Source organism: Capra hircus, unplaced genomic scaffold, assembly GCF_001704415.2.
Source record: "Capra hircus breed San Clemente unplaced genomic scaffold, ASM170441v1, whole genome shotgun sequence".
Taxonomy (NCBI): Eukaryota; Metazoa; Chordata; class Mammalia; order Artiodactyla; family Bovidae; genus Capra; species Capra hircus.
In genome coordinates, this window is record NW_017189539.1 from 14,069 (window position 1) to 39,829 (window position 25,761).

The 25,761-nt window shown below is 39.2% G+C and overlaps 1 protein-coding gene across 1 annotated transcript; it reads right to left on the reverse strand.

Moving 5' to 3' along the window:
- Nucleotides 1-485: 485 nt before the first annotated feature.
- Nucleotides 486-25,349, reverse strand: LOC108634516 (transmembrane 9 superfamily member 2-like; the record flags this gene model as incomplete). The annotated part of the gene is made up of 7 exons (XM_018044428.1): nt 25,003-25,349; nt 21,244-21,311; nt 20,080-20,173; nt 15,835-15,962; nt 14,676-14,805; nt 4,947-5,074; nt 486-597 (listed from the first exon to the last, which is right to left on the reverse strand). Coding segments are annotated over exons 1-7 (849 nt in total), but the record flags the coding sequence as incomplete, so codon positions are not given.
- Between the last annotated feature and the right edge of the window lie 412 nt (nt 25,350-25,761).

Consider the following 25,761-nt stretch of genomic DNA (forward strand, 5'->3'; position numbering starts at 1 on the left):
CTCTGGTTTCCCATGTACCTCATTCAAACCTCAATATGAAGAATAAGTAAAGTACCTGGCAAGGTACCTGAAATGTAGTAGATTAAATAAAGCAATTCCTGTAATGATTGTCCCTTTGAATGGTTTTAACATAAAGAACTTATCTTCTTTCTTGGACTCCTAAGGTGCGCTATGCAACTTTCAATTGATAGAAATTAAGGCTTTAATATTAAGACTTCCCTGGTGGCTCAGACGGTAAAGCGTTTGCCTACAGTGCAGGAGATCCGGCTTCGATCCCTGGGTTGGGAAGATCCCCTGGAGAAGGAAATGGCAATCCACTCCAGTACTCTTGCATGGAAAATCCCATGGACAGCGGAGCCTGGTAGGCTACAGTCCATCGGGTCGCAAAGAGTCGGACACGACTGAGCGACTTTATTTTCATTTCATATGATAGTTATATACTTGATTTAGAAAAAAAAAGTAAGATTATGGCATGGAATACTTACTTCAAATTTCACAGAGTAAGTGTAGGTGATGTTCAACTTATCTGTATAGTCTCCAGGGATTTCCATAGGGGTTCCATTGCAAGTTAGATGGTTTTCATCTACATGTTTATAGCTAGTAAAAGAGAGGGAGAAAAGGAAGGGAAGGGAATTTTTATATCAAATTGAAATTGTAAATTTCTGATTCATGGCTCTTTGGGCATGTAATAACAGCAGGCTGATAAAAATGGGCCTTTCATTATATTCTGCATTTAAAACTCTTTACAATTTAAAATATTCTTGTTTCTAAATGTCCCTAACATTCAAATAGATTCAATATACTGCCCAAAACACAATACTTAAGAACTTTCTCTTTGGCTGTGGATCGATTTTTTTAAATCCTTCTATTAGTAAATGGCTTTATTTTTCATCTTTCATCCCATCCCTCTCTTCTATATACTAAAAAAAAAAACTATCTTGTAACCTCAACTATAGTTAGAAAATCAAATAGATGAGACAGAAATCATATTTATAAGCACCCAGAGATCTGAGGGCCTACTGTGTATAAAATGCCATGCTTAGCCATAAAAGGGCCTGAGAATATATCTATGTGAACCTTTTGTGTTTGAAAAAGAGAATGATTATTAAAATCCAAAGATGGAAAACAAAAACTAGAGAAGCTTGAAACTAGACAGAACTGGTGAAGCTAGCAAATGCCTGGTCAGAAATAAAGTGACTCTTCCATTTCTTGAAAAATCAAAGAATAAAGGGGAGAGAGAAAAATCAAAAGGAGAAGCCATGTTGCTTCATTTTTGAATTAGTTAACTCAACATACAGTTTACCCTGTGGTTTCTGTCTAAAGATTAATATGCAATCCTGATGAGATTATTATCTTTACACATACATGCACAATCAAACCACTCACTCACAACTGCAAAGGTTATTGGTGTGCACATCTTTTGTATTCATTCTTGTAACCCTACTTACTGTCTGGTCCATAATGTACCCTTACAAGTGTAGGATAAACATATTCTATTTAAAGCCAAAATACATTTTAAAATAGCTATGAATTAGAGAAATCATAATTGTTAAGGCTACAGGTCAACATTTCACACTGAAGGGAAAAATTAAATTACTACATGATAATGCATATCAAGTATGCTCTGAAGTATGGGTCTTAAACCCCGTACAGGGAAGATCTGCCTTTCATATAAGAGACTATGTGGTAAAAATTCTATAAAGGTCTCTAATCAAGTTAGAAGCCCTATTTTAAACCACTGGCCTTATATATGGATTGTATAAGGCCTTCCAAGCCACTTTCACAACTTCAACTTTTACTCTGAAATGGGAAGTCACTGGAAGATTCTAAGTGGAGGATTGACACGAGCTGAAATTTTAAAAGGGTCATGTATATGTATGGCTGAGTCCCTTCACTATTCACCTGAAACTATGACAACATTGTTAACCATCTATACCCCAATACAAAATAAAAGTTTAAAATGAAAAAAATAAATAAAAAGGAATGCTCTGAATGCTGTATTGAGAAAAGGTTATGAGAAGACAAGGGTAGCAGCAAGGAAACCAGCTAGGTTTCTGCAACAACCAGGTAAGGTATGACGATGTTCTGGACCAGCTGATAGTGCTGGAGGTGATGAGAAGTGGTGGATTCTAAATACGTTTTTAAAATAGAGCCACATGGGGAATTCCATGGTGGTCTCTGGGCTTCCATCACAGGGAGCATGGGTTCCATCCCTGGTCTAGTAACTAAGATTCCACAAGCCATATGGTGCTGCCCAGAAAAAAAAAAAAAGCCAGAGCCACATGATATACTAAAGGATTAGACCAGATATAGGGTATGAGGGAAGAATGATAAAGAGAAATCAAGGGTGATTTCATGGTTTGGGGATCTGAGCAACTAGAAGGATATAGTTGCCATCTACTGAGATGGAGAAGACAACAAGAGAAGTGGGTTTGGAAGGAAGATTAGAAGATTATTTGGGGACATGTTAAGTTGGAAATGCCTATTAGACATCCAAGTGGCAAATAGACAGCTAAATATACAAGTCTAGAGACCTAAGAGGAGCTTCCCAGGTGGCATTAGTGGTAAAGAATCTGCCTGCCAATGCAGGAGACACAGTAGACATGGGTTTGATCCTAGGTCAGGAAGAGCCCCTGGAGGAGGGCATGACAACCCTCTCCAGTATTCGTGCCTGAAGAAACCCATGGACAGAGGAGACTGGTGGGCTATGGTCCATAGAGTAGCAAAGAGTTGGACATGACTGAAGCAACTGAGCACACATAAAGAGGCAGAGCTCAAATACTGAGTTCTGGAGCCCTCTGATATTAAGAAGTTGGAGGAAAGAGGGACTTCCCTGGCAGTCCAGTGGTTATGACTCAGGTTCAACCCCTGGTTGGAGGACTAAAATCCCACAAACCATGTGGTAAACCCAAAAACAAAAACAAAAAAAAAAAAAGAGAGAGAGAGAGGTTGGAGAGTTTGGAAGACTGATGAGCAACCAGTGTGACAAGAGAAAACCAGGAAAGTGGTAACCCAAAAGCCAATGCAGCAGGTGTTTTAAGGAAAAAGAGATAATCAACTATGGCAACCATTAGGGAAATTAACAGGGTACAGTACCTGAAAGAAAACACAAGACTTTAGACTTAGAAAACCATTAGGCCTAATTCACATCTATGACCTTGAGCAGAATGCCCAGTTCTGAAAAAGATGAATTTTAACACAGTCCTTATTCTCAGGGGGACCAAATAAATGAGCTTTCCTGTGATTAGATAAAAGTTTTATTGCATGCATATATAAGTGATGACTATGGGCAGGATAGATAAATACAGCTCTAGAAAATGATTTTCTTGGCTTTTTTTTACTCTAAGTCTGAGAATATGAAATGTGCCTGTAAGCACTAAATTTGATTTTCATATAGCCGATGAGATAGCTTCCTATATCATACTTTGTATGTTAACTACCTTTCTACCCAAATGACTTTCAACAGAAGCAGCCATTCTGAGTCAGATCTCACAGTCCATGAACCTAAAATCCTATTCCTACTTATCAGAAGTGACATACACAAAGAAGCATGGGCGATTGCCCTTGACAATGGTTAGTATTCCCTGGCCTCTCTGGGTAGCTCTGTTTATCCTGTTAATGATAAACACGCCCTGATCCTTTTAATCTTTCTTTTATTTTCTATCTGCAATACCTTATGAAATAAATCTTCAAAAAATTTTAACATAGCCACTAATTTCCAAAAGAATATCTTTTTACAAAGATAAATCAGAGTTGGAAAGTACCAATGTTCTTCATCTTTTGGGGTCTTGTTTATCTAATTAAATATATGGACCCTTTTACCCAGAAAAATACACATCAATAAAAACTGGGTTTGATGCATCAGAATCTATATTAAAAACCCCTAATTCAGTCCCCTCCTTTTGTAAATGAGGAGATTGAGCCTGTGAGACATCAAGTTAATGTACCCAGGGCCAAAAGCTTGGTACAGGACATTCTTTAACTATTCTTTCCCTTTGGTCATTAGTTGTGACAGATGGAACAACCTTGGCTAAAATAAAATAGGCTAGTAGATTTAAAAACAATGAAATCTGATCCATCTTGATGAACTTAGGGTTGACTTCCAAAATGGAACCAGCAGATATGAGACTAAAATCCAAATTTCCAAATTCCTTGTTCTGTGTTCAGAAAACTATACCACACTTACCTCCTTTAATATACTTCACCTTAGTCTCAAAGGATAACTTCCTCCATCTTAATATATCAGATTTTATAATATTTTACCCATATCGATCATGATTTGATATACTGTAAGATTTATTCCCCCTCCCTCTTTTAATTGAAGAGTACCAATCTTATCCTACAGTTTCAAAGAATCTTGAAGTTAGAACATCATTTGCACCTATCCAGTCTCTTACCCAATGCAGAACTGCCCTTGAAATTCATTAAGTATTCACTTACTAGGGACCAGACACTATGCTAGGTGCTTAATTATGAAATCTCTAAGAGCTGGGTCATCTAGGCTCTTCCTACAAATATCTAGGGATTAACTACTCACTACTTCTTGAGACTGCTTATTCAACTGTTAGAGAGCTCTAACTGCTAGCAGATTCTTTCTCAAACCCAGCTGATACCTGCCTAATAGACTCCATTGGAACTAGAATTCTCCTCTGAACAAACAGAAACCTTAACGTAATCTCTGTCATATGGCAGCAACTAACGAAGAGTTAGGACACCCTCAATAAGGCTATTCTCTTCCAGATCTGTCAGTTCTTTCTCACATTACATGTTACTCGCATGCTTACTACAAGTAAAAGGGAATAAAATTGTCTGTTTGATTTTTTAAACTTTATGTCTAAGGTTATATCACACATATATCCTAAAAATGAAAATTCTGGTGAGATCTTCTACATTTTGAATTAATTTTTAAATTAATGGAACTAATTTAAAAGATATTCTATAATTACCTTTTGGGTTCAAGTCTAGCAGAAACCAATTTTGAAACATACCAATCTACTTCATTTTCACTGTGATATGTAATGGTAATATCAACGTGGTTGAAGATGTAGTAAGTATTAGTTTTGTTGAATTCAGGCTGCAAAAATATAAAGAAATTTGAAAGAAGTTTGAATGTTTCCTATAAACTCAAAAATATAAATTGTGACCATGGAATGAAAATGAGATATATTAGTTCTAAAAAACCAAGCTATAAATTAAGCATACTGAAGTGTAAATGTGTTTTTATAAGATTAAAAGTGCAGCCCTGAACATCTGGCCTAAAATTAAGATGTTGCTTAATTCTATTGTCTTAAACAGTTGTTACAAAGGAATAACATTGAAAATGTAAAATTCACAAATGCACACATTGCTGGTTTTTAACCACACAAAAATATGAAGTAATGCAAATAAACTAATAAAATGTTATAGGTACTTAAAGTTTAAGCATATCAAGAGTTTGGGCTTTATTTATGGTTAAAGTAAGGAAACAAGAAAAAATAGAAAGAAGACGTGTTACAGAATGCAAACTGTGATGTCTCTGGGTAGTGAGACTACAGGCATTCATTTTTCCACTGTTTCTTTAGATTTTTCTGTACTTATCAAATTTTGTATAATGAGGGCATATTTACATTTATAATCAGAGGCATCAAAAAGTGAATTAAACTCTATCAGTCAAGTACTCATTAGTTCATTCCCTAACAGCCAATGCTTCTTAAACTTGAAAGTTTATACAAATCACCCAAATGCAGATTCTGACTCACTGGGCCTGGGGTGAGACTTGAGATTCTATATGTCTAACAAGCTCCCAGGTGGCGCCGATGCTACTGATCCTGGAACACACTTTGAGAACCACTGCTCTAATTCAGAAGAAAGAAAACTTCTGACTGCTCTTTTCTGGTAAAAGTGGTTAAGGGAGAGTGAATGATTATTTTTCCATAAGGATGTGGGAGAAGCTTCTGTATAAGACTTATGATGGGTTGGACTATCCCCCAGTACAGTTAAATGAGAGACAGTATAACTATACAGAGAAATACAATGAAGCTACAGCAGATCTGCACGTACTGGTATGGAGGTGTGGCCATGATATATGCTAATAGAAGCAGCACACTGCGCTTAGTCACTCAGTCACATCCAGCTCTTTGTGACTCCATGGACTCTAGCCCTCCAGGTTCCTCTGTCCATGGGGATTCTCCAGGCAAGAATACTGGAGTGGGTTGCCGTGCCCTCCTCCAGCAGATCTTCCCCACCCAGGGATTGAACTCAGGTCTCTCACATTGCAGGTGGATTCTTCACCACCTGAGCTGCCAGGGAATCTCAAGAATCCTGGAGTGGGTAGCCTATCCCTTTCTCCAGGGGGGTCTTCCCAACCCAGGAATTGAACTGGGGTCCCCTGCATTGTAGGCAGATTCTTTACCGGCTAAGCTACCAGGGAAGCCCCAGAAGCAGCACAGCATAGGGGTTAAAGAAGTGGACTCCACAGTCAAATTGCCAAGGTTGAAGGCTCAGGTATGGCATGTACCAGCCTGTGTGACGTTGGCCAAGTTGCTTAACCAATCAGTGTCTTGATTTCTGCACCTTTACTGTAGACATCATAACAGGGTGTGTGTTAGTTGCTCAGTCATGTCCAACACTTTGTGACCCTATGGTCTGTCCATGGAATTCTCTACACAAGAATACTAGAGTGGGTTGTCATTCCCTTCTCCAGGGGACCTTCCTGACTCGGGGATTGAACCCAGGTCTCCTGCATTGCAGGCAGATTCTTTACCATCTGAACTACAGGGTGCTGTAAGCATTAAATCAACGCATGAAAAGCATTTCAACTACCATGAGGCATAAAGTACTGGATCTGAGAGATAACATGGTAACAAGGTCCTCCAGGATCTGAATCCTGCTTATCTCTCCAGACTCATCTGCTGCCATAGCCTCTACTTAAAATCTGATATTACTACCAAAGAATTCTTTATTCTGTGCTCTCACAGCTCTCAGCTCATATCTATGTCACTTATATCAGATTGTAGTTGGTGTATTTACATGTTTCCATCCCCTAGTAGATTGTATTCCCCATTTGATCACAAGGCTAGAAATTTTGTCTGGCTCATTCATTCACTCAACAAATATTTTTGAACATCTACTATGTGCCAGGCACTTCTCAAACATGTTTTCAGAGCTAATATACTGTAGATGTTCAAAAAATACAAGAGGCACTTTGGGATGGTGCAAAGAGAACAGAATTTGGATCAAAAAAACATTGGCATGAGGGAATTCCCTGGTGGTCGAGTGGTTAAAACTCAGTGCTTTCACTGCCATAGCCTGCGTTCAGTCCCTGGTTGGGGAACTAAGATCCTGCAAGCTGCATGGTGTGGTCAAAAAGCAACCACAACATTGAGATGGAATTCATATTTTGCCACATACAAGCTTTTGTATGTCAATTTTTCTGGGCCTTGGTTTTCTTAGCTGTAAAATGGGGCTGCTGCTGCTTAGTTGCTCAGTCATGTCCAACTCTTTGCTACACTATGGACTGTAGCTCACCCAGCTCATCTGTCCATGGGGATTCTCCAGGCAAGAGTACTAGAGTGGGTTTCCATGCCCTCCTCCAGGGAATCTGCCCAACCCAGGGATCGAACCCAGGTCTCCTGCATTGCAGGCAGATTCTTTACTACTGAACCACCAGGGAAGTCTGTAAAATGGGGCTACCATTACTTAATTCATAAAATTATTAACAGGAATAAGTGAGAAATCATATGGAAAGAGCTAGTTTAGTACCTGGCACAGAATAAGGAAATCATTAAATGTTAGATTCCTTCCTACTAGATATTAAAATTATGCTTTAATGGGGTGGGACGTGGGAGGGGGGTTCAGGATTGGGAACTCATGTACACCTGTGGCTGATTCATGTCAATGTATGGCAAAACCAATACAGTATTGTAAAGCAAAATAAAGTAAAAACAAAAATTAAAATAAATTAATTAATTAATTAAATTAAATTATGCTTTAAAACTTTAACTAGATTTCCAATTCCCATCTTATTAGGGCCAAATCTCCTGCTGCAAAGCACAAATGATAAACATAACAAATATCCCCTTAAAAGCAACATGAGCATAGGATATAGCACACTAAGAGTGACCCCTAATGTAAACTATGGACTTTAGGTGGTCATCATGTGATGCATCAATGCAGGCTCATCAGTTGTAATGAATGTCCCACTCTGGTGGAGGATGCTGAGAATGGAGGAGGTTATGTCTGTATGGCACAGAGGGTGTATGCGAAATCTCTGTACCTTCCTCTCAATTTTACTATGAACGTAAACCTGCTCTGAAAGAATAGGCTTTAAAATTTTAAAAAGCAACATGAGGTGACAAGAAAGTAAGGAACTACCAATGCCAAATTCTTTTTTTATTTACTATTCTTATTGTTTTTTATTTATTTTTATTTTTTGGCCATACCATGTGGCATATAGGATCTTAGTTCCTTGAACTAGGGATCAAACCCATGCCCCCTGCATTGGAAGCCCAGAGTCTTAACCACTGGACTGCCAGGGAGGTCCCAATGCCAAATTCTAAGGGGAAGCAGTAAGTCAGAGAGGTCAGCTGGGTAAGGAAGCACTGATGCTGCTCTTGCCCTGAGGATACCTGCGAATTTGGGCAAACCTGAACTTCAGTTTGGGTAGCTTCATGAGGAGGAGGAAGGGGGCACTCAGGGAGGGCCCTCCCAGATGAGAAGGCTAATATGAAACCCTCTGCACACTAAGCTGAGACCACCCACCCCTTCCAAAAGCAACATCCTCAGGATAAAGGTGAGCCAGAAGTGAGCCTACTCCTATAGTCCCAATGGACTATTGGGAAGATGGCCTCAAAGATAAACAGAACCAGGTGTGGGTAGGGGGAGAGAAATAAAACTGTCCTCAAAAATCATAGATTTGCAGGCTGGATTCACATCATCTAAGTTGCTTCAGGAAGTTTAAATTATGAATTTGCCTTAAGGTGTTCCCAGACTGGTATTTCCCAAAGACACCATGTGGAAGTAAATGAAAATCCTCTCTGAAGGAAAGTACTTTGACCCTAGGACTCAAACTCCACAAATACTACTGAGAACAATGAATATGAAGTCAAAATAATGAAGCACACAAGGAAAAAAGGAATCATGAGCAGGAACTAGCAGAAACAAATTTGTAAAGATTTCAGATCCAGGAATGGCAGATTTGAAATTAACCAAACTTAATATATTTCAAAGACATCAAACACAAGTGTGCATAAAATAGATAAGTATAAAATAATGACCTAGCAGATTTGAAAAACAACAAAACTTGTAGAAATGAGAAAGATTATTACTGATATTTTAAGAGAAGGAACATGTGAAAAGACAATTTATAGACTAGAAGATACACCAGAAGAACACAGTACAGAAGAAAAAAAAAAAAAAACAGAAAAAAAGTTAAGACATGTGGAGAAGAAAAAAACACTTAACATAGCTTTAATTGGAGTCTAAAAAGGAAAGAAGAAAATATCTGACTATGGCTGAGAATTACAGAACTGATAAAAGGCACCAATCCAGGAAACTCAAGGAATTAACAACACGATTAAAAACACAGCAAAACAAAAATCCATACCCAGATGCATAATCATGAAACTATATCATACCCTCTAAGAAACAGGTGACTGGAATGTCCCTGGTAGCCTAGTGGCTAAGATTCCAAGCTTTCACTGCCTCAGCCCTGGTTCAGTCTCTGGTCAGGAAATTGAGATCCTGAAAACCATATGGTGTGGCCAAAAAAAAAAAAGTGACCAAGAAGTAGGTAGGAATGAAAAGACCAAAACAGAAATTCAAACCTTAAATATTAGAAGAATTACAACAATAAAATGTAGACCACATAAAGACTTTTCAAAGAAATATTATATTTCATGGAATTGAAAATGCCACCACTTGCAAAACATCATTTTATGTGCTGCTAAAAAAATACACTGCCAATTAAACTTTAACACGCCATCAACTGGAAGACACATCTTGATTTCATAAATGATAAAATATGGGGAAGCATGAGTCTTAGAATCAATAAAATGTGGAATATCAAAATAGTAAACAAAATGTAATATAACAGAACTGAGAGTAAATGTCATAGCAATACATGTAAATGGGCTTAACTCAGCCATTAAGAGGAAAAGATTTTTCAGAAGATGCCCTGAAGCAAAACCCAACCTGTTGTATAAAAGAGACATATCTAAGAGATCTGGAAAGTTAAATTGAAAGGATAGGCAAAGTCACACCAAGCAAATGTATGCAAAAAGAAAACAGGAGAGTGGAATCTCCTCCTCCAGACATGATGGAAGAATATGAGACTAGATTTACTCATTCACCTTAAACAATTTTTTCAAATGGTTAAAATATTTGCAAACGGTTTTCAGACCTTGGACAACAAAGAACATTAAGAGAGTGATCACCTAGAGAAGGGGAAGCCTCAAGCTTCCTTCCCAGAGAGAATTTCCAGGCTGTGGTACAGGGAAGGGGTACCCAAAGAAGCCCCGCAATCTCCCCAGTTGGGAAGACAAAGTTCAAAGTCCAGAGAGGCCAAGGGGGCTGGATTTTGTGGGGAAGAATACCAGAGAGAGGGGAGCTGCACAGAGATTTCTGGAGATAAACTAGGGCTCTCCTTCATCAGAGTATTGATCAGTGCATGCATGTAAGGTGTGCCAGTTATTGATTTATTGCCTCTCATTGCCAGATTCATGCTCTTTGACCTCTGTGAAAATTATCTGGGCCCTTTGAGTATTTTAACTAGGTTTCCTTTGCAAGCTGGCACTGAATGAAGCTTTGTCAGTAGAGGGCGCTGGCTAGACGCTGCAAGAGAAAAGGTTTTTGTTTCCTGGTTGATGGAAGCTACACTTTCTGAAGCCTCAGCATCCCCTAAGGAATAGTGGATCCAGTTATCACAGTAAAAGAAAGAAATAAAAGACACCAGGTAGAGGGGGATGAACAAGCAGAGCACAGAAGACTTTTAGGGCAGTGAAACTACTCTATATGATATTATAACAGTGGACACATGTCATTATACATTTGTCCAAACCCATAAAATACACACAAGAGTGAACCCTAATGTAAACTATGGGCTTTGGGTGAAATGTGTATCACATTAATTAATGTGTATCACATAGTGCAACAATGTGTATCTTCACTGTGTATCAATGAAGATTCATCGGTTGTAACAAATGTACCACATTCTGGTGAGTGATGTTGATAATGAGGGAAGCTATGCATGTGTGAGGGCAGAAGGCACCTGGGAAGTCTCTGTACCTACCATTTCATTTTTCTTTGACCTAAAACTGCTCTAAATAATAAACCTATTTTTTAAAAAGAGATATTATATGCATCCTGATGAAAGAACACATCACTACCTTATCTTGTCAAAGAGATCAAACCTGAATCTAATCAATCCACTAGATCCATCTATCAACTTCTAAGAGATCAGGGACAGAGGAAAATGTACCCTTGTTTGGATGAATGATACAGGAATACATAAGTGTATAAATCTGTGATAAATCAAATCCAAAGATGCTAATTATAGAATCTAGGTGCTGGGTATGTGAGTGTCCACTATACAATTCATTCAACTTTTTTGTGTGTTTGAAAATGCTCCCACAAAAAAGAGAATGCTCAGTCCATGGGGTCATAAAGAGTCAGGACACAACTGAGCTACTTCACCTTCACTTTCACAAGAAAATATTGATAAAAGATATATAAAATGCTCAAGTCTAAACTATAGTGTTGAGAGACGTAGACTTGGGTAATAAAACTGTAAAAGAAACTCAAGGAAGTGATTAGGGTGAAAGTTAGGATTGTGGTTATTTTAGGGGATGCAACACAGTTTCAATGGGTAGCATACATGAATACCTTCTGAGGAGGCTGGCCAAATTCAATTTCTTGATCTGGCTGGTGCTTACAAAGGTGTTCCGCTTATAACAGTTCATTAAACTTTATATCTGCTCTGTGTGGTTTTCTGTTATCTGTTTTTTTTTTTTTTTAACAAAAAGGGTTTTTATTAAGCCCATATCCTTTGGAGAGTTCCCTGGTAGTCTAGCGGTTAGGGTTCGGCGCTTTCACTGCCATGGCCATAGTTCAATCTCTGGTCAAGGAACTAAGATCCTGTAAACTACATGACCCAGCCAAAAATAAGAACCATTCCATATAGAATTTCATCGAGTATCAAACACAGACTTTATTTATCCAAATTTCTCCTATTCATTAACTTCTCTCTTCTGTAATTTGCTGCTTTTCCTCCCACATTCCCTATGGCAATGTTTACCATTGTGAAGAATATATATCACTGGGGATATATGAGATAATCTTAGGTAGTAGATGAAAAAAATCTGTATTCTGTTTTTCTACGTACTTGAAAATAGATGAACAGAATACTAAGCCTGTAATTTCTATAATATCCTTTTAAATAAGTTTAAGTTAAACTAGAGATAAATACATATTTGCCATCTCTTTTGCAGAGCATTGTATTAATAAGTCTCCTAGACTGAGCCAGATGACTATTGAGGTCCCTAATAAAACAATAGCTTTTGTAAAGCAATTATATTCCAGTTTTTTTTTAAAGGAAAGAAAAACTTTTGAAAAATAAAAGTTATTTTGTTACTGCTTCTAAACTCTATATCCCATTTATCTCAACTTTGTTACCTCAGAGTGATTTCTCTGTGCTCCAAGAAGGCCTTGGTCTTCTCTGTATTCCACTCCAAATCCTTATGCTTGTCAGATCTAAAGCCATTTGTCTTTATATCTTTACCTTTGCTAGTAATAGCTCATAAATGAAATCATACAACCTGTAAAATTTTATTTCTGGCTTCTTTCGCTTGGTACAAGTTTGAGATCTCTCCATGTTGTGCATGTGTCAACAGTTTGCTCATTTTAATTGCTGAGTTGTTGTACAAGGAATGAATACCCCATATCTTCTTCATTTACTCACCTGTTGAGGGGCATTTACATTGTTTGCAGATGTTGGCTAACATAAATTGTTACAAATGTTTGTGTTAAAAAAAAAAGCCCCCTTTTTCCCAGGATATCTTTACTGGAGATGGGAGAAGAGATGGAGTTTTCATGTAACTAGGACTTTTAGTGGCCTGCTCTGATATGCTGGAATCCCTGAGACATGTATACAAACTACATACACCTCAGGCCCCATGAGTCTTGTTAGATATGTCAAGCCTTTGATATTAAAAAATACCTCTGAAATTTATTAAAGATTAAATATCTATTGCTTTATATACCATTGTCACTATACTTTTTGTTATAGCTATTATAACTAGCAGTACCAAATATAACTTTCCTTCCTAAATTCATAACAATAAAACTTTAAAGAAATTTTTAAAATTACAGATAAATAAGTACAAGTGCCTCAGTTGTGGCACAAACCACCAAGGTGGTCCCTGAATGACTAAAATGCAAGAAGCACAGCCCTTTTCTCTGGAAAGGAACAATGAAGGGTACCACCATTTAGACTCCAAAACCTCTGCTCCTCTCTCTCCCTTCCCCTTCAGCCCATTGCTGATCCACATTGAGTCTCTCCATATAAGAAAGATTCTAAGTAGTGCTGCCCTTCCATGACCATTCAGCCTCCAAGGCAGCCCCAAGACACTTCTGTTACCCTAGGACCCAGTAGAAAACAGTTTGAGAATCACAAGATAAATTTCAAACCATGTGATTAGGACTTCCAAGCTAAAAAGATCTGAGTTGGAGTCCTATGTCTCCCACTTACTAGCTGTCTGCCTCTAGTCATGTCCCTTACCGTCTCTGAGATTGAATTTTATCATCTGTAAAAGAGCAGTAGTAGATTCTAGCAACAGGACTGTTTCAAGGATTTAATTAATCACTGTGTATAGGGTGATATAACATTGCTTCTGGCTCATAATAGGCATTTAATGTGACTTTCCTTACCACTGTATACAGGACCTCCTGCCATGATCTGGCTTCTACCTACCCCCGTTTTGAGCTTCATCTCTACATGCATCCCCAAAACCCCAAACCTTATGCTGCAGATATACCCAATTACTCACAGTCCCTCAATCACAGCATGCTATTTCAGACTTCCAATCTCTTGACCAATCTCACACTGATTTCCCTTCTAGAAATGCTCACCCACCCATTCATCTAACGAATACTTTTTAATTCCCTTCATTATATCCTCCTTACTCCTTAGTCTTCTACCATAAAACATTTTATTGCATCAGTTTGCTCACAAGTCTATCTCCTACTTAGGACTATGAACTTCTAGAGGGCAAGGGACCACTTGTCTTTGTATCCTCAACCTCTAGCATAAAACGGAGACAATAGTAGGTGTCCCATTCATGTTTAAGTGACTATGCTGCTGCTGCTGCTAAGTCGCTTCAGTCGTGTCCGACTCTGTGTGACCCCATAGACGGCAGCCCGCCAGGCTCCGTTGTCCCTGGGATTCTCCAGGCAAGAACACTGGAATGGGTTGCCATTTCCTTCTCCAATGCATGAAAGTGAAAAGTCAAAGTGAAGTCGCTCAGTCATGTCCGACTCTTAGCAACCCCATGGACTACAGCCCACCAGGCTCCTCCGCCCATGGGATTTTCCAGGCAAGAGTACTGGAGTGGGGTGCCATTGCCTTTAAGTGACTATACTAGAAAGCAAAATGTAAATGAAGCAACATTCTTATATTTCTATAGTAAGTTCTCAATACTTACGTGCATGAAGCAAGCATCACTGGATACGCCACTTTGGGTAACAAAGCATCCTATTGGAAATCCTGTTGTACAGTACTTATTTCCACCATTTATATCACGACACCATACCACTGGCATATTATCAATAATCCTAAATATAAATATTTTAAGGAAAAGATTTAATAAGCAATTTATATCAAGCAAAACTAACATCATCTTACACATATTTAAGTTCATATTCTTGTTTGATTTTGTTTTGGCCACACCACATGACTTGCAAGATCTTAGTTCCCCAACAAAGGATTGAACCCAGGCCCATGGCAGGGAAAGTGCTGAGTCCTAACCACTGGACTGCCAAGGAATTCTCCAGAAGCAGTTTTAAAATCTATTTAATATCTACCTGAAATTATATACTATTTTTTTGTGGATTGGCTTTGATTAAAAATCTTAACTTATGGGGAGGAGGTGGGAGGGAGGGCTTAACAAGGAAGAGGTATATGTATACATAGAGCAGATTGATGCTATTGTACAGCAGAAACTAACACAACATTGTAAAGAAATTACATTCCAATTTATTTTTATTAATTTATTTGTACTCCGATACTTAAAAACCCTTTTTAAGAATCTGAACTTAAGGAATTCCCTGGTGGTCCAGTGGTTAGTACTCCACTCTTTCACTGCCAAGGGCCTGAGTTCAATCCCTGGTCAGGGAACTAAGATCCCACATGCTGTGTGGCAAGGCCAAAAAAATGAAAAAATAAATAAATAAATAAAAATTCTTTCACTCATTACCCATTCAACAACTATTTACTGAACACCTGCCATCTGCCAGGCACTAATACATACATTCGTTTTCAGATAAGAAATAAAAAGGATGCTATATGAAATCTAGCAAATAAAGAAGTCACCCACAAGTTAACCAACTGTCAAACGTTGTTTTTCATTCTGTTCTCTTTCCTTGAAGATGATTTTTAAATCTCCAATCAAGATTTCCCCCAATCCATCCCCAAATGCCAGCATATTTTCAAAGGATGCAAACTGGTTAATTACTCTACAGTAAAACTACTAATTTATACTATCACAACATACATTTCTCCAAAGGGAAATAAAACCCATAACACTGCTTCTGAAGGGAATTGAAATTTTAAGTCATACGATGTCAGATGCCAAACATACATACCAGTGATGTTGATAATTCAGTTGCATTCCTCTCTTCAAAAAATCCAGCTTTTTCTTTTGATCTTCCTTTGCTGTATCATAAGATTTCATACAAACTTTCACACATGTCTCTGACTTGTTAAAGGAAAACTGTTAAGAAAGAAAATTAAAAATATTGAGAGATTTGGACTAAGTTGTACAAACCAAAATTCACAAAGTAAGCACTTTATCTTACAGATGAAACTTTTCTTCAGAGATTTCAGTATGCCATGATTCTCAACACTATTTCCTCTACACTTCAGTACACATCTGAAGTAATTAAACTAGACACACATTGCTTTCAAGAGAACCTGCCTTCTTCAGTACTATATAAGGTAGGGTATAAAATCCACTGCAGCTTTCTATAAATTACCCTGATCTAGAACACTTCACTTAAAACTGATAATAAAATTGGTTGTAGTGATGGTTATGCTGCTGCTGCTGCTGCTGCTGCTAAGTCGCTTCAGTCGTGTCCAACTCTGTGCGACCCCATAGGCCGCAGCCCACCAGGCTCCGCCATCCCTGGGATTCTCCAGGCAAGAATGCTGGAGTGGGTTGCCATGTCCTTCTCCAATGCATGAAAGTGAAAAGTGAAAGTGAAGTCACTCAGTCATGTCCGACTCTTCGCGACCCCATGGACTGCAGCCTAACAGGCTCCTCCGTCCATGGGATTTTCCAGGCAAGAGTACTGGAGTGGGGTGCCATTGCCTTCTCCAGCGATGGTTATAGAACTCTATGAATATACTAAAAGGCACTGAAATGGACACTTATGAATGGGTGAATTATTTGGCATGCAAATGATCCCTCAATAAAAGTGTTACCAAAAAATAATAAGAAAATATTTGAAACTTTTAATATGAAATCTCTTATTTACAAAGTCTGGCTACTGGAGATGACCAAGGTGAAGTGCTAGTGTTGTTAATCAGAAAACAATGAGCAAGAATAAACAATGAAAATCCAACACCTGATATCCTGAAATCATACAATATTAACCCCAAACTGAATTGAACTGTCATGTTTCTTCAGTGCAAAGCATAGCATTTCTTGAAAAGGTGCACTTTTCTTTTAGTACAATGGTACAATAGGGGGAGTATGTGCAACTTTAATCATCAAAAAGCAAATGCCTGACACACAGACCAATGGAACAGATCAACAGAGAGCCTAGGAATTACACCTACACAACTAGGCCCAAGTGACTTTTTTTTACAAAGGTGCAAAAGCAAGTCAGTGGAGAAAGAATTGAAACTGTTGAAAAGGTCTTTTCAGCAAATGGTACTGAAGTAATTGCACACCTACAGGCCAAAAAAGAAAGAAAAAAAATTTCAACCCAAACCTCACACCTTATACAAAAAATAATCCAAAATGGATCACAGACTTAAAGATATAAAGCTAAATTATAAAACTTTTAGAAGCATAGAAAAATGTTTTTAGGCTCGAAGGCTATACTAAGTCTTCTTAGACTAGACACCAGAAGCATGATTCATAAAAGGAAAACTTGATTACTGGACCACAGAAAATTTTAAGTATTTGCTTCATGAAAGACCCTAATAAGAAGTCAAAAAAAAAAAAAAACAAGTCACAGACAGGCAGAAACTTTGCAAATGACTGCTGCAACAAAGGAATCATAACTAGAATATATAAAGAATTCTGAAAACTAAACAGAAAAAGAACAGTAAATGAAGAACTTTAGGGAGCCTTGTGCTGATAGAACTATGCTATGTATTGACTGTGGTAGTAGGTACACAAATCTGCATCACACACACACAAATAAATGCATGTAAAACTAGTGAAATCTGAACAAGCTCTGTGCATTGTCTAACGGTTTTGCTGTCATACTGTAGTTATACAAGATGTTGTTGCTGTTGTCAGTCACTCAGTCGTGTCCAACTCTTTGTGACCCCACAGACTGCAGTACTCCAGTCTTCCCTGTACTTCACTATCTCCCAGAGTTTACTCAAACTCATGTCCATTGAGTCATTGATGCTATCTAACCATCTCATCCTCTGCCACCCTCTTCTTTTAACGTGCAAGATGTTACCATTGGGCAAACCTGGGCAAAGCGTACATGAGACCTCTCTGTTCATTCTTTTGTCATTTCCTGTGAATCTATAATTACTTCAAAATAAAAAGTTGTAAAACAGGCTAATGCCTGATGGTTTCACATATATGGATCAAATTATACACTTTTAATATATATAGTTTATTGTACCTCAGTTATACTTCCATGAAGTTGGGAGAAAAAAAGAAAAAAATTAGTGCCTTCATAATCATAACTGCTCATGAAAACATCCTTACTCTATCCTCACATCTATTAAGATATTGAGGGCAATATCAATAGACACTGAGAGTCCAATTATATCTACTTATATCACCCTACCCAAAATATATAAGAACAAAAAATTAAACTTTTTCTCTTTATGAAGCAAAAATAAAATGTGAAAGGCAAAATCGTCGTGTGGAACCACCAACTACTGCAGAAAGCTTAAAGAGCATAGAGTCATCCCACAGTATCAGTCATTGGGCTCAGTCTCTGAGTCACGTCTGACTCTCTATGACCCCATGAACTATAGCCCACCAGGCTCCTCTGTCCATGGAATTTTCCAGGCAAGAATACTAGAGTGGGTTGCCATTTCCTCCCCTAGGGGATCTTCCCAATCCAGGAATCAAAATCACGTTTCTTGCTTCTCCTGCATTGTCATGCTGATTCTTTACCACTAGTACCACCTGGGAAGCCCAGTGAAGTGTATCAGTGGAAGACATCAAGATCCATAGATACCAAAATCCACCATTGCCCAAGTCCCTCATATAAAATGGTGGAGTATACACATATGTTGGAGAAGGCAATGGCACCCCACTCCAGTACTCTTGCCTGGAAAATCCCATGGATGGAGGAGCCTGGTAGGCTGCAGTCCATGGGGTTGCGAAGAGTCAGACACGACCGAGTGACTTCACTTTGACTTTTCACTTTCATGCATTGGAGAAGGAAATGGCAACCCACTCCAGTGTTCTTGCCTGGAGAATCCCAGGGATAGGGGAGCCTGGTAGGCTGCTGTCTATGGGGTCGCACAGAGCCAGACACGAATGAAGCAACTTAGCAGCAGCAGCAGCATACACATATGGGGCTTCCCAGGTGGCGCTAGTGGTAAAGAACCTGCCTGCCAATGCAGGAGACAGAAGAGACACTGGTTTCATTCCTGGGTCAGGAAGATCCCCTAGAGGATGGCATGCCAACCCACTTCAGTATTCTTGCCTGAAGAATACCATGGATAGAGGAGCCTGGTGGGCTACACTCCAGAGGGTCACAAAGAGTCTGACACAACTGAGGTGACTTAGCATGCATGCATACACATATAACTTATACACATCCTCCCCTATATAAGTAACCCTTGGACAATGCAGTTAGGGGATCAACCCTCCCTGAAGCTGAAAATCTACCTACAACTTATAGGGTGGCCTTCCACATAGACGGTTCCTCTGAATGAGATTCCACATCCACAGATTCAGACAACCATAGATCATATAGTGGAAAAAAAATCTGGGTATAAGTAGACCCACACTGTTCAAACTTGTGTTGTTCAAGGGTCAACTGTACTTCAGATCATCTCTAGATTACCTATAATACTTAATATATAATGTAAATGCTGTGTAACTAGTTTTAAGCATACTGTAAATACCATGTAAATTCTAATTTTGCTTTTGGGGACTCTGGAATTTTTTACCTGAATATTTTTGATTCTCAGTTGGTTGAATCTTCAGATGCAGAATCCTCAGATTTGGAGGGCTGACTATATTAATGCATTCTTCTGGCAACACCAGATTCTACCTCCTTTCCTTTTTCTTTTCCTTTTAAAGCAAAGACTCTTTGGTATGACTGTTGACCCTTGAACAACTACAAGTTTGAACTTCCCAGGTCTATTCTTATATGTGGATTTTTTTCAATAAGTATACAGCAGACCCTCTGTATCTATAGGTTTGACATCCATGTATTCAACCAACTGTGGATGGTAGATGGCAAACTTAACATGTGAACCATGATTCGTTCAATCTACAGATGCAGAACCTGCCTGTATGGAGGGCTGACTATGGGACTTTGAGCATATGTGGATTTTGGCATCCACAGTGGGTCCTGGAACCAACTTCTCATGGATACTGACAGACAACTCTGTATGTAGTCAGTTCTGAGAAGATTCACTTTAAAATAAAATTTAAAATAAGATAATTGAATAACCTCATAAGGAGACGATGTAATTCTTTCTCCAAACAGTACTTGTCCGAGATTTTCAGAAGGACTTGGCTTTTTGAAGTCATGACAGAAATCAAATCTAAAAAAAGAAAAGTTTAAGTAAGGTTTAAAAAAATTCAACAAAGAAATCAGTCCTGATCATTTATCTAGCTGCTCCACCTTTCATGGTAGATTCTGTGTTTCTCTTTAAATTGTTTAACCTCTGATAATTATGAATTCATGATTCAAAATGCTCATGGTACTGCTCTTGACTTTTGTAATGTAGGTAATCACAATCAGAAGGAAACCAACACTATTTTTAGGGTTAAACTTCAAATGACATGTAAGCACAACTAAGGAAATCATGGCTTAAAGTCTGTACTGATTCTAACCTGAGACATTTAGAAACTGTAATTATCAGTTCTGACCAAAGGGGAATTTTAAAAAAAAAGCCCCCAAACACATTCTCACATATTCACAAATCAAATGGTTTCTAACTGAAAAGAATCACAACTACGTTTAAGTAAATTTGAATGTAAAATGGTTTACATAGAAGATAAAATAAATAGTAGGCCTGAGTAATATTTTTAATACTCATACTAACACCCTACATTTACACCTGGCATTTTAGTGAAAATGAGACTTGATTTTATTTCTGCTTAATTAGAGGCAGTAAAGCAATACCAAAGGAAACTATGATCATTTTTTTCCAAGAAGTGCATCATTTGTTGTTACTGTCAAATGAATGATCATACTTAATCTTCAATATGTAATAACTACTCACTACTAAACTAAGCACCTTCATCCATTAAAATCTTAGTAGAAACCTACCTATCCGATGTTTTAGAAATAAGGTACAACTGCAAAGATATTTTTTCAAGGTTCAAAGAGTAGCAAATTTATAATTTGCTTTTCTTATAAAGAAAAATCAAGAGTGGAAACTTCCTAATCTTTTAAGCATTTGTCTTACATTGAAAGTTCTCTATTCTAATCATTTTTTCCTATTACCTTTATTATAATATTACCACATTTCTTAATATACCCATGGCTTGCATTCACTAACTTTAAAAACTGAAGGCACATCTGAACAGTATTATATCATAATTGTGATATAAATTAATCACAATTATATGAACTATATCAGATATAATTATAATACTTATAACTTACGTATTATATTCATAAGGCAGCACAGACTCTACTGAGTCCAATCTGTTTACATACAGTTCTATTGATGACTGCAAGAAGGAAAAAAAAACATTAATAACACAAAGTAAAATAAGGTAGCACTTGCAAAATATATAATGAAGCAACTGAAAGGTAACTGGGTTTATCACTCCCATCAATTTATAACTGTATATTTATAAATTTATAACTTAGTTTAGTGTTGTACATTTATAACACAGTACAGTTATAAATTTTAACAGTATAGCTATAAATTCATAACATTTCATTTATCTGGCATTATCAGGGTCTCTGAACATATAAATTTTTCAGATACCTCAGCCATTCTTAACTTTTTAAAATCATATAACACTTGGAGAATATGATGAAAACTATGTTCCATCTCCCCAGAAAAGCACACACGTTCACCAAATTCCATATTCAGCTTTAAGAGGCTTCATAAGGACCCTAGCGTCCATGGAACTCAAGAACTTGACATAATTAAGCTACCTGCATAAGTGCTTTTTTTGCATTATTTTAACTATTTTTATAATTATTCTAAAATACACTTCACTCTTTCCCATCTTAAACAAAACATTATGATCACAATTTAACCTTCCTTGATGACTCACGGTCATTTTGAGCATCAGCCATTGCACTTGCTTTGGCTCTATGACATCTTCAGTATCATTTGAAATGAGAAGAGTTATTTGCCCCAAAACTGAATGGCAAGAGATGACTACTCACACCCTCACTACCCCCACTCCCTCAAGTGTACCAAAGAATATAAACTTGTATGTAAAGATTTTATGTCTCTTTCCTTATGGCTGTTGCTGTCATTACATGTATTCTCTGATTTTATTTTGGTAAAAAAAAAATGCATGTGAACTCTCATTCACTCCTGGTTGGGAATGTAAAATGGTATGGCTACTTTGGAAGACAGTTTAGCAGTTTCTCACAAAACTAAACATACTCTTACCGCATGATCCAGGAATTTTGCTCCTTGGTATTTACTCAAAACAGTTGAAAACATGTCCACACAAAAAACTTACACACAATGTTTATGGCAGCTTTATTCATCATTGTCAAAATTTGGAAGCAACCAAGGTGTCCTTTAGCAGATGAATAGATAAATGTACTGTGGCACATCTAGACAATGGAATATTATTCAGCACTAAAAAATGAACTAGTCCACTATGAAAAGACATGAAAGAGACTTTAATCATATTACTGTGTGAAAGATGCCAAGCTGAAAAGGCTACCTACTGTATGATTTCAACTATGTGACATTCTGGAAAAGGCAGAAGTGTAGAGACAATAAATACATCACTGGTTGTCATGGATTAAAGGGACATTAGGATGAGTGAGCAGAGAAAACAGAGGATTTTTAGGGTAATGAAATTACCCTGTGTGATATTATAATGATGGATACACATCACTATACATTTGTTCAAACTCATAGGATGTACAACACTAAGATTAAACTGTAACGTAAACTATGGACTTTAGGTGATAATGTTATTCAGTGCAGGTTCACCAACTCTAAGAAAGGTACCTCTGGTTGGGGATGTTAATAATGGGAGAGGCTATGCATGTGGGGGGCAAGGCATAAGGTAACTCTATATGCTCTCTGCTCAATTCTGCTGCGAATCTAAAACTGCTCAAAAAAATAAAGTTTACTGAAAGTATAAATGTGCAGTTGTTCAGTCGTTCAGTTGTGTCCGACTCTTTGTGACTCCATGGACTGCAGCACACCAGGCTTCCCTGTCCTTCACTGTCTCCCAGAGTTTGATCAAATTCCTGTTCTCTCAGTCTGTGATGCCATCCAATCATCTCATCTCACTACACGATTTCTGCCTATCTGAAATCAAGAGGCCAGACACTATCTAATTTCAGCCAATCGGAAATCCAAGAGGCTGGACACTATTGAATTCAGGAAGTTTGGCATGCTAAACATAAGAAGGTACAATCTCAGAATCAAAAAGTAGGACACATTCAAGGAAGCAAGTAAATCTAAAAGAAGAGCTTACAAAAGAGAAATTCCAGGCATTTGATATGGTTAAAGATTATATTATTTTTGCTAGGAAGTCTGCTGAAATAAAGAAGAACGAGCCAGCACTAGGCATTACCAGGCAGAGAAAAAGGCAGGTGTAAAATAATTTTTAATGCCATTTCTTACTTACTGTATTTGGCAAGATGATGGCTCAAAATACTATATCAATACTTCTCAAAGGAAAAGGCAAGCACCAGGTTTTAAGTGCAAATTTGCTGCACCTAGACCTGGTCTCTAAAAACCCCAACTTTCAATTTGTTAAGTCTGTAGTCAAGCCACACCTAGCACTGTTCTTAGCTCTAAAGCCTTTGTGGTTCCTTTTACCAAAACCTTGCTCACACACTTGACAGGCAACTTGAGACCAGAAAATAAGTCTTACTATTCATTAATACTTTTTCAATGGATTACTTGCAAAAAAAAAAAAAATTACAGTGAGTTTCTAGTTTAAAAAAACAAGGCTGCCAAGGAAGGAAGTCAAAAATTTATCAGGGGGACGTGTGGAAGAGGAACTGAGCAAGAAATCTCTGGCTAAAGAAAACTCATAATGATAATGGTCACCACTTATTGAAAGCTTACCATGTGCCAGATGTTTTTGTCAGTGTTTTTCATACCTTGTCTCATTTTAGTCTCACAAGTCTGAGAGGTAAATATTATCTTGCTGTTTGCAGAGAAGGCTCAAGGGAAACCAACATGAATTAACAAGAATTAAACAGGTAAAAATCTGAGACCACAGGAGTTAGGAGTGACACACACATGGTGTGACTATACGTAAGATCAAGTGAGAAGTGTGTCTTGAAAGGCAGATTGTATAAAAGGGACAACAGGAAGGGGAAGTGGGGGAGAAGACTATACGTAGCGGAAGAGGAAGGAACCACCGGAAGAGGAAGGAACCACCGAGATGGAGGGGGAGGGGAGGAGCTACGAAGGGGCGGGGCTATGACGGGGAGGGGCTATGACGAGGGCGGGGCTACGATGGGAGGGGCTATTACAGGGAGAGCTATGGAGGGGAGGGGCTATGATGAAGGAGGGGCTATGACGGGGGAGGGGCTATTACAGGGAGAGCTATGGAGGGGCGGGGCTATGACGGGGAGGGGCTATGACGGGGGAGGGGCTATTACAGGGAGAGCTATGGAGGGGAGGGGCTATGACAGGGAGGGGCTATGACGGGGGAGGGGCTATTACAGGGAGAGCTATGGAGGGGCGGGGCTATGACAGGGAGGGGCTATGACGGGGGAGGGGCCATTACAGGGAGAGCTATGGAGGGGAGGGGCTATGACAGGGAGGGGCTATGACGGGGAGGGGCTATGGGGGGAGGTTGGAACCACTTGGGAGGGGCTGTGAGGGAGTAGGCAGGACCAAGCAGGAGCAGGAACTAGGGGGACCAAGGAAGGGGCGGGGCCAAGGGAAGGGCGGGGGCAAAAAGGAGGGTGGAATCTAGGAGAAGAGGGGAAGGGAGGGGCTGAGCTGAGAGGGAGGGGATGGGAGGGGAGGGGCCGAGCCGAGAGGGAGAGAAAGAGGATCAAGGGAAAAAGATAGATCCGGATCTGCCAAGTGCGAGGCTCTGCGATCGAGACCCTGAGACACACCCACAGAGGGGTCTTAGGCATTCCGGCTAGAGTCAGAGAGCTCTCAGCACTCGTCGGCCCCGGTGTGCCTGATACTCCAACCCGAAGCCTTCCCCTCACATCTCACTTCCTCCCTCTAGTCCTCACCTGACAGTAATTGGTCTCTCCATTCACTTCGCAGAAATTGACTGGCGCCAACCCGGGAAGATAGAAAGCGTTGGAGCTGGCGGTCTGAAGGCCCAGGATCAGTCCCAGCACCAGCAACCCCCTGAGCCCCGGGAGGGTGGGCCATAGGCTCCAGGGGTTGGTTCCCAGGCAGAAACCACGAATACTCATTTTAGTAGCCGGTTCTGCGCTTGGGGACACACACACCGTGGGCGAGATTGGACCCAGTGGAAAGAAGAAGCGGAAATGATAAGGAGAACAGTGAAAGGACAGAGGAGAGCCCAGACCGGCTAGTGAGACTTAGCACTCTGGGGAAGGCCAACTGTTCAGGCCAGATACTGGCTTGTAACTCGGTTGCTACGCGACCTGGCTGCCTTTATGAGCGCGCGCGCCGTACGCATGCGTGATGGTCCTGCTGCGTCTTCCCCCACCTTCCCCCCTCCCTTCTGCCCCCCTCCCCTTCCTCCCAGCATCCCCTGCGGAACACGTTCCCGCGGTTTGAGCGGCTTCTCGCGCGCCTCTTTAAGAAGTTCCTCGCATAGTCTGGAGGGAGGGTGCAGGGTGGGGGAATGGTTGTGAGGTGGGCATGCAGTGTGAAAGATTTCAACTTTCCAACATCCCAGAGTCTGGCATCCTCTTGACTTTGCCTCTCAGCACCAGAGTAACAGGGTTACCGGGCGGTAAGCCGCCCGGCCATCTTCAGGTCTTGCTGCAGGTGGGTGGAAGGGAGAAGACAGGAAA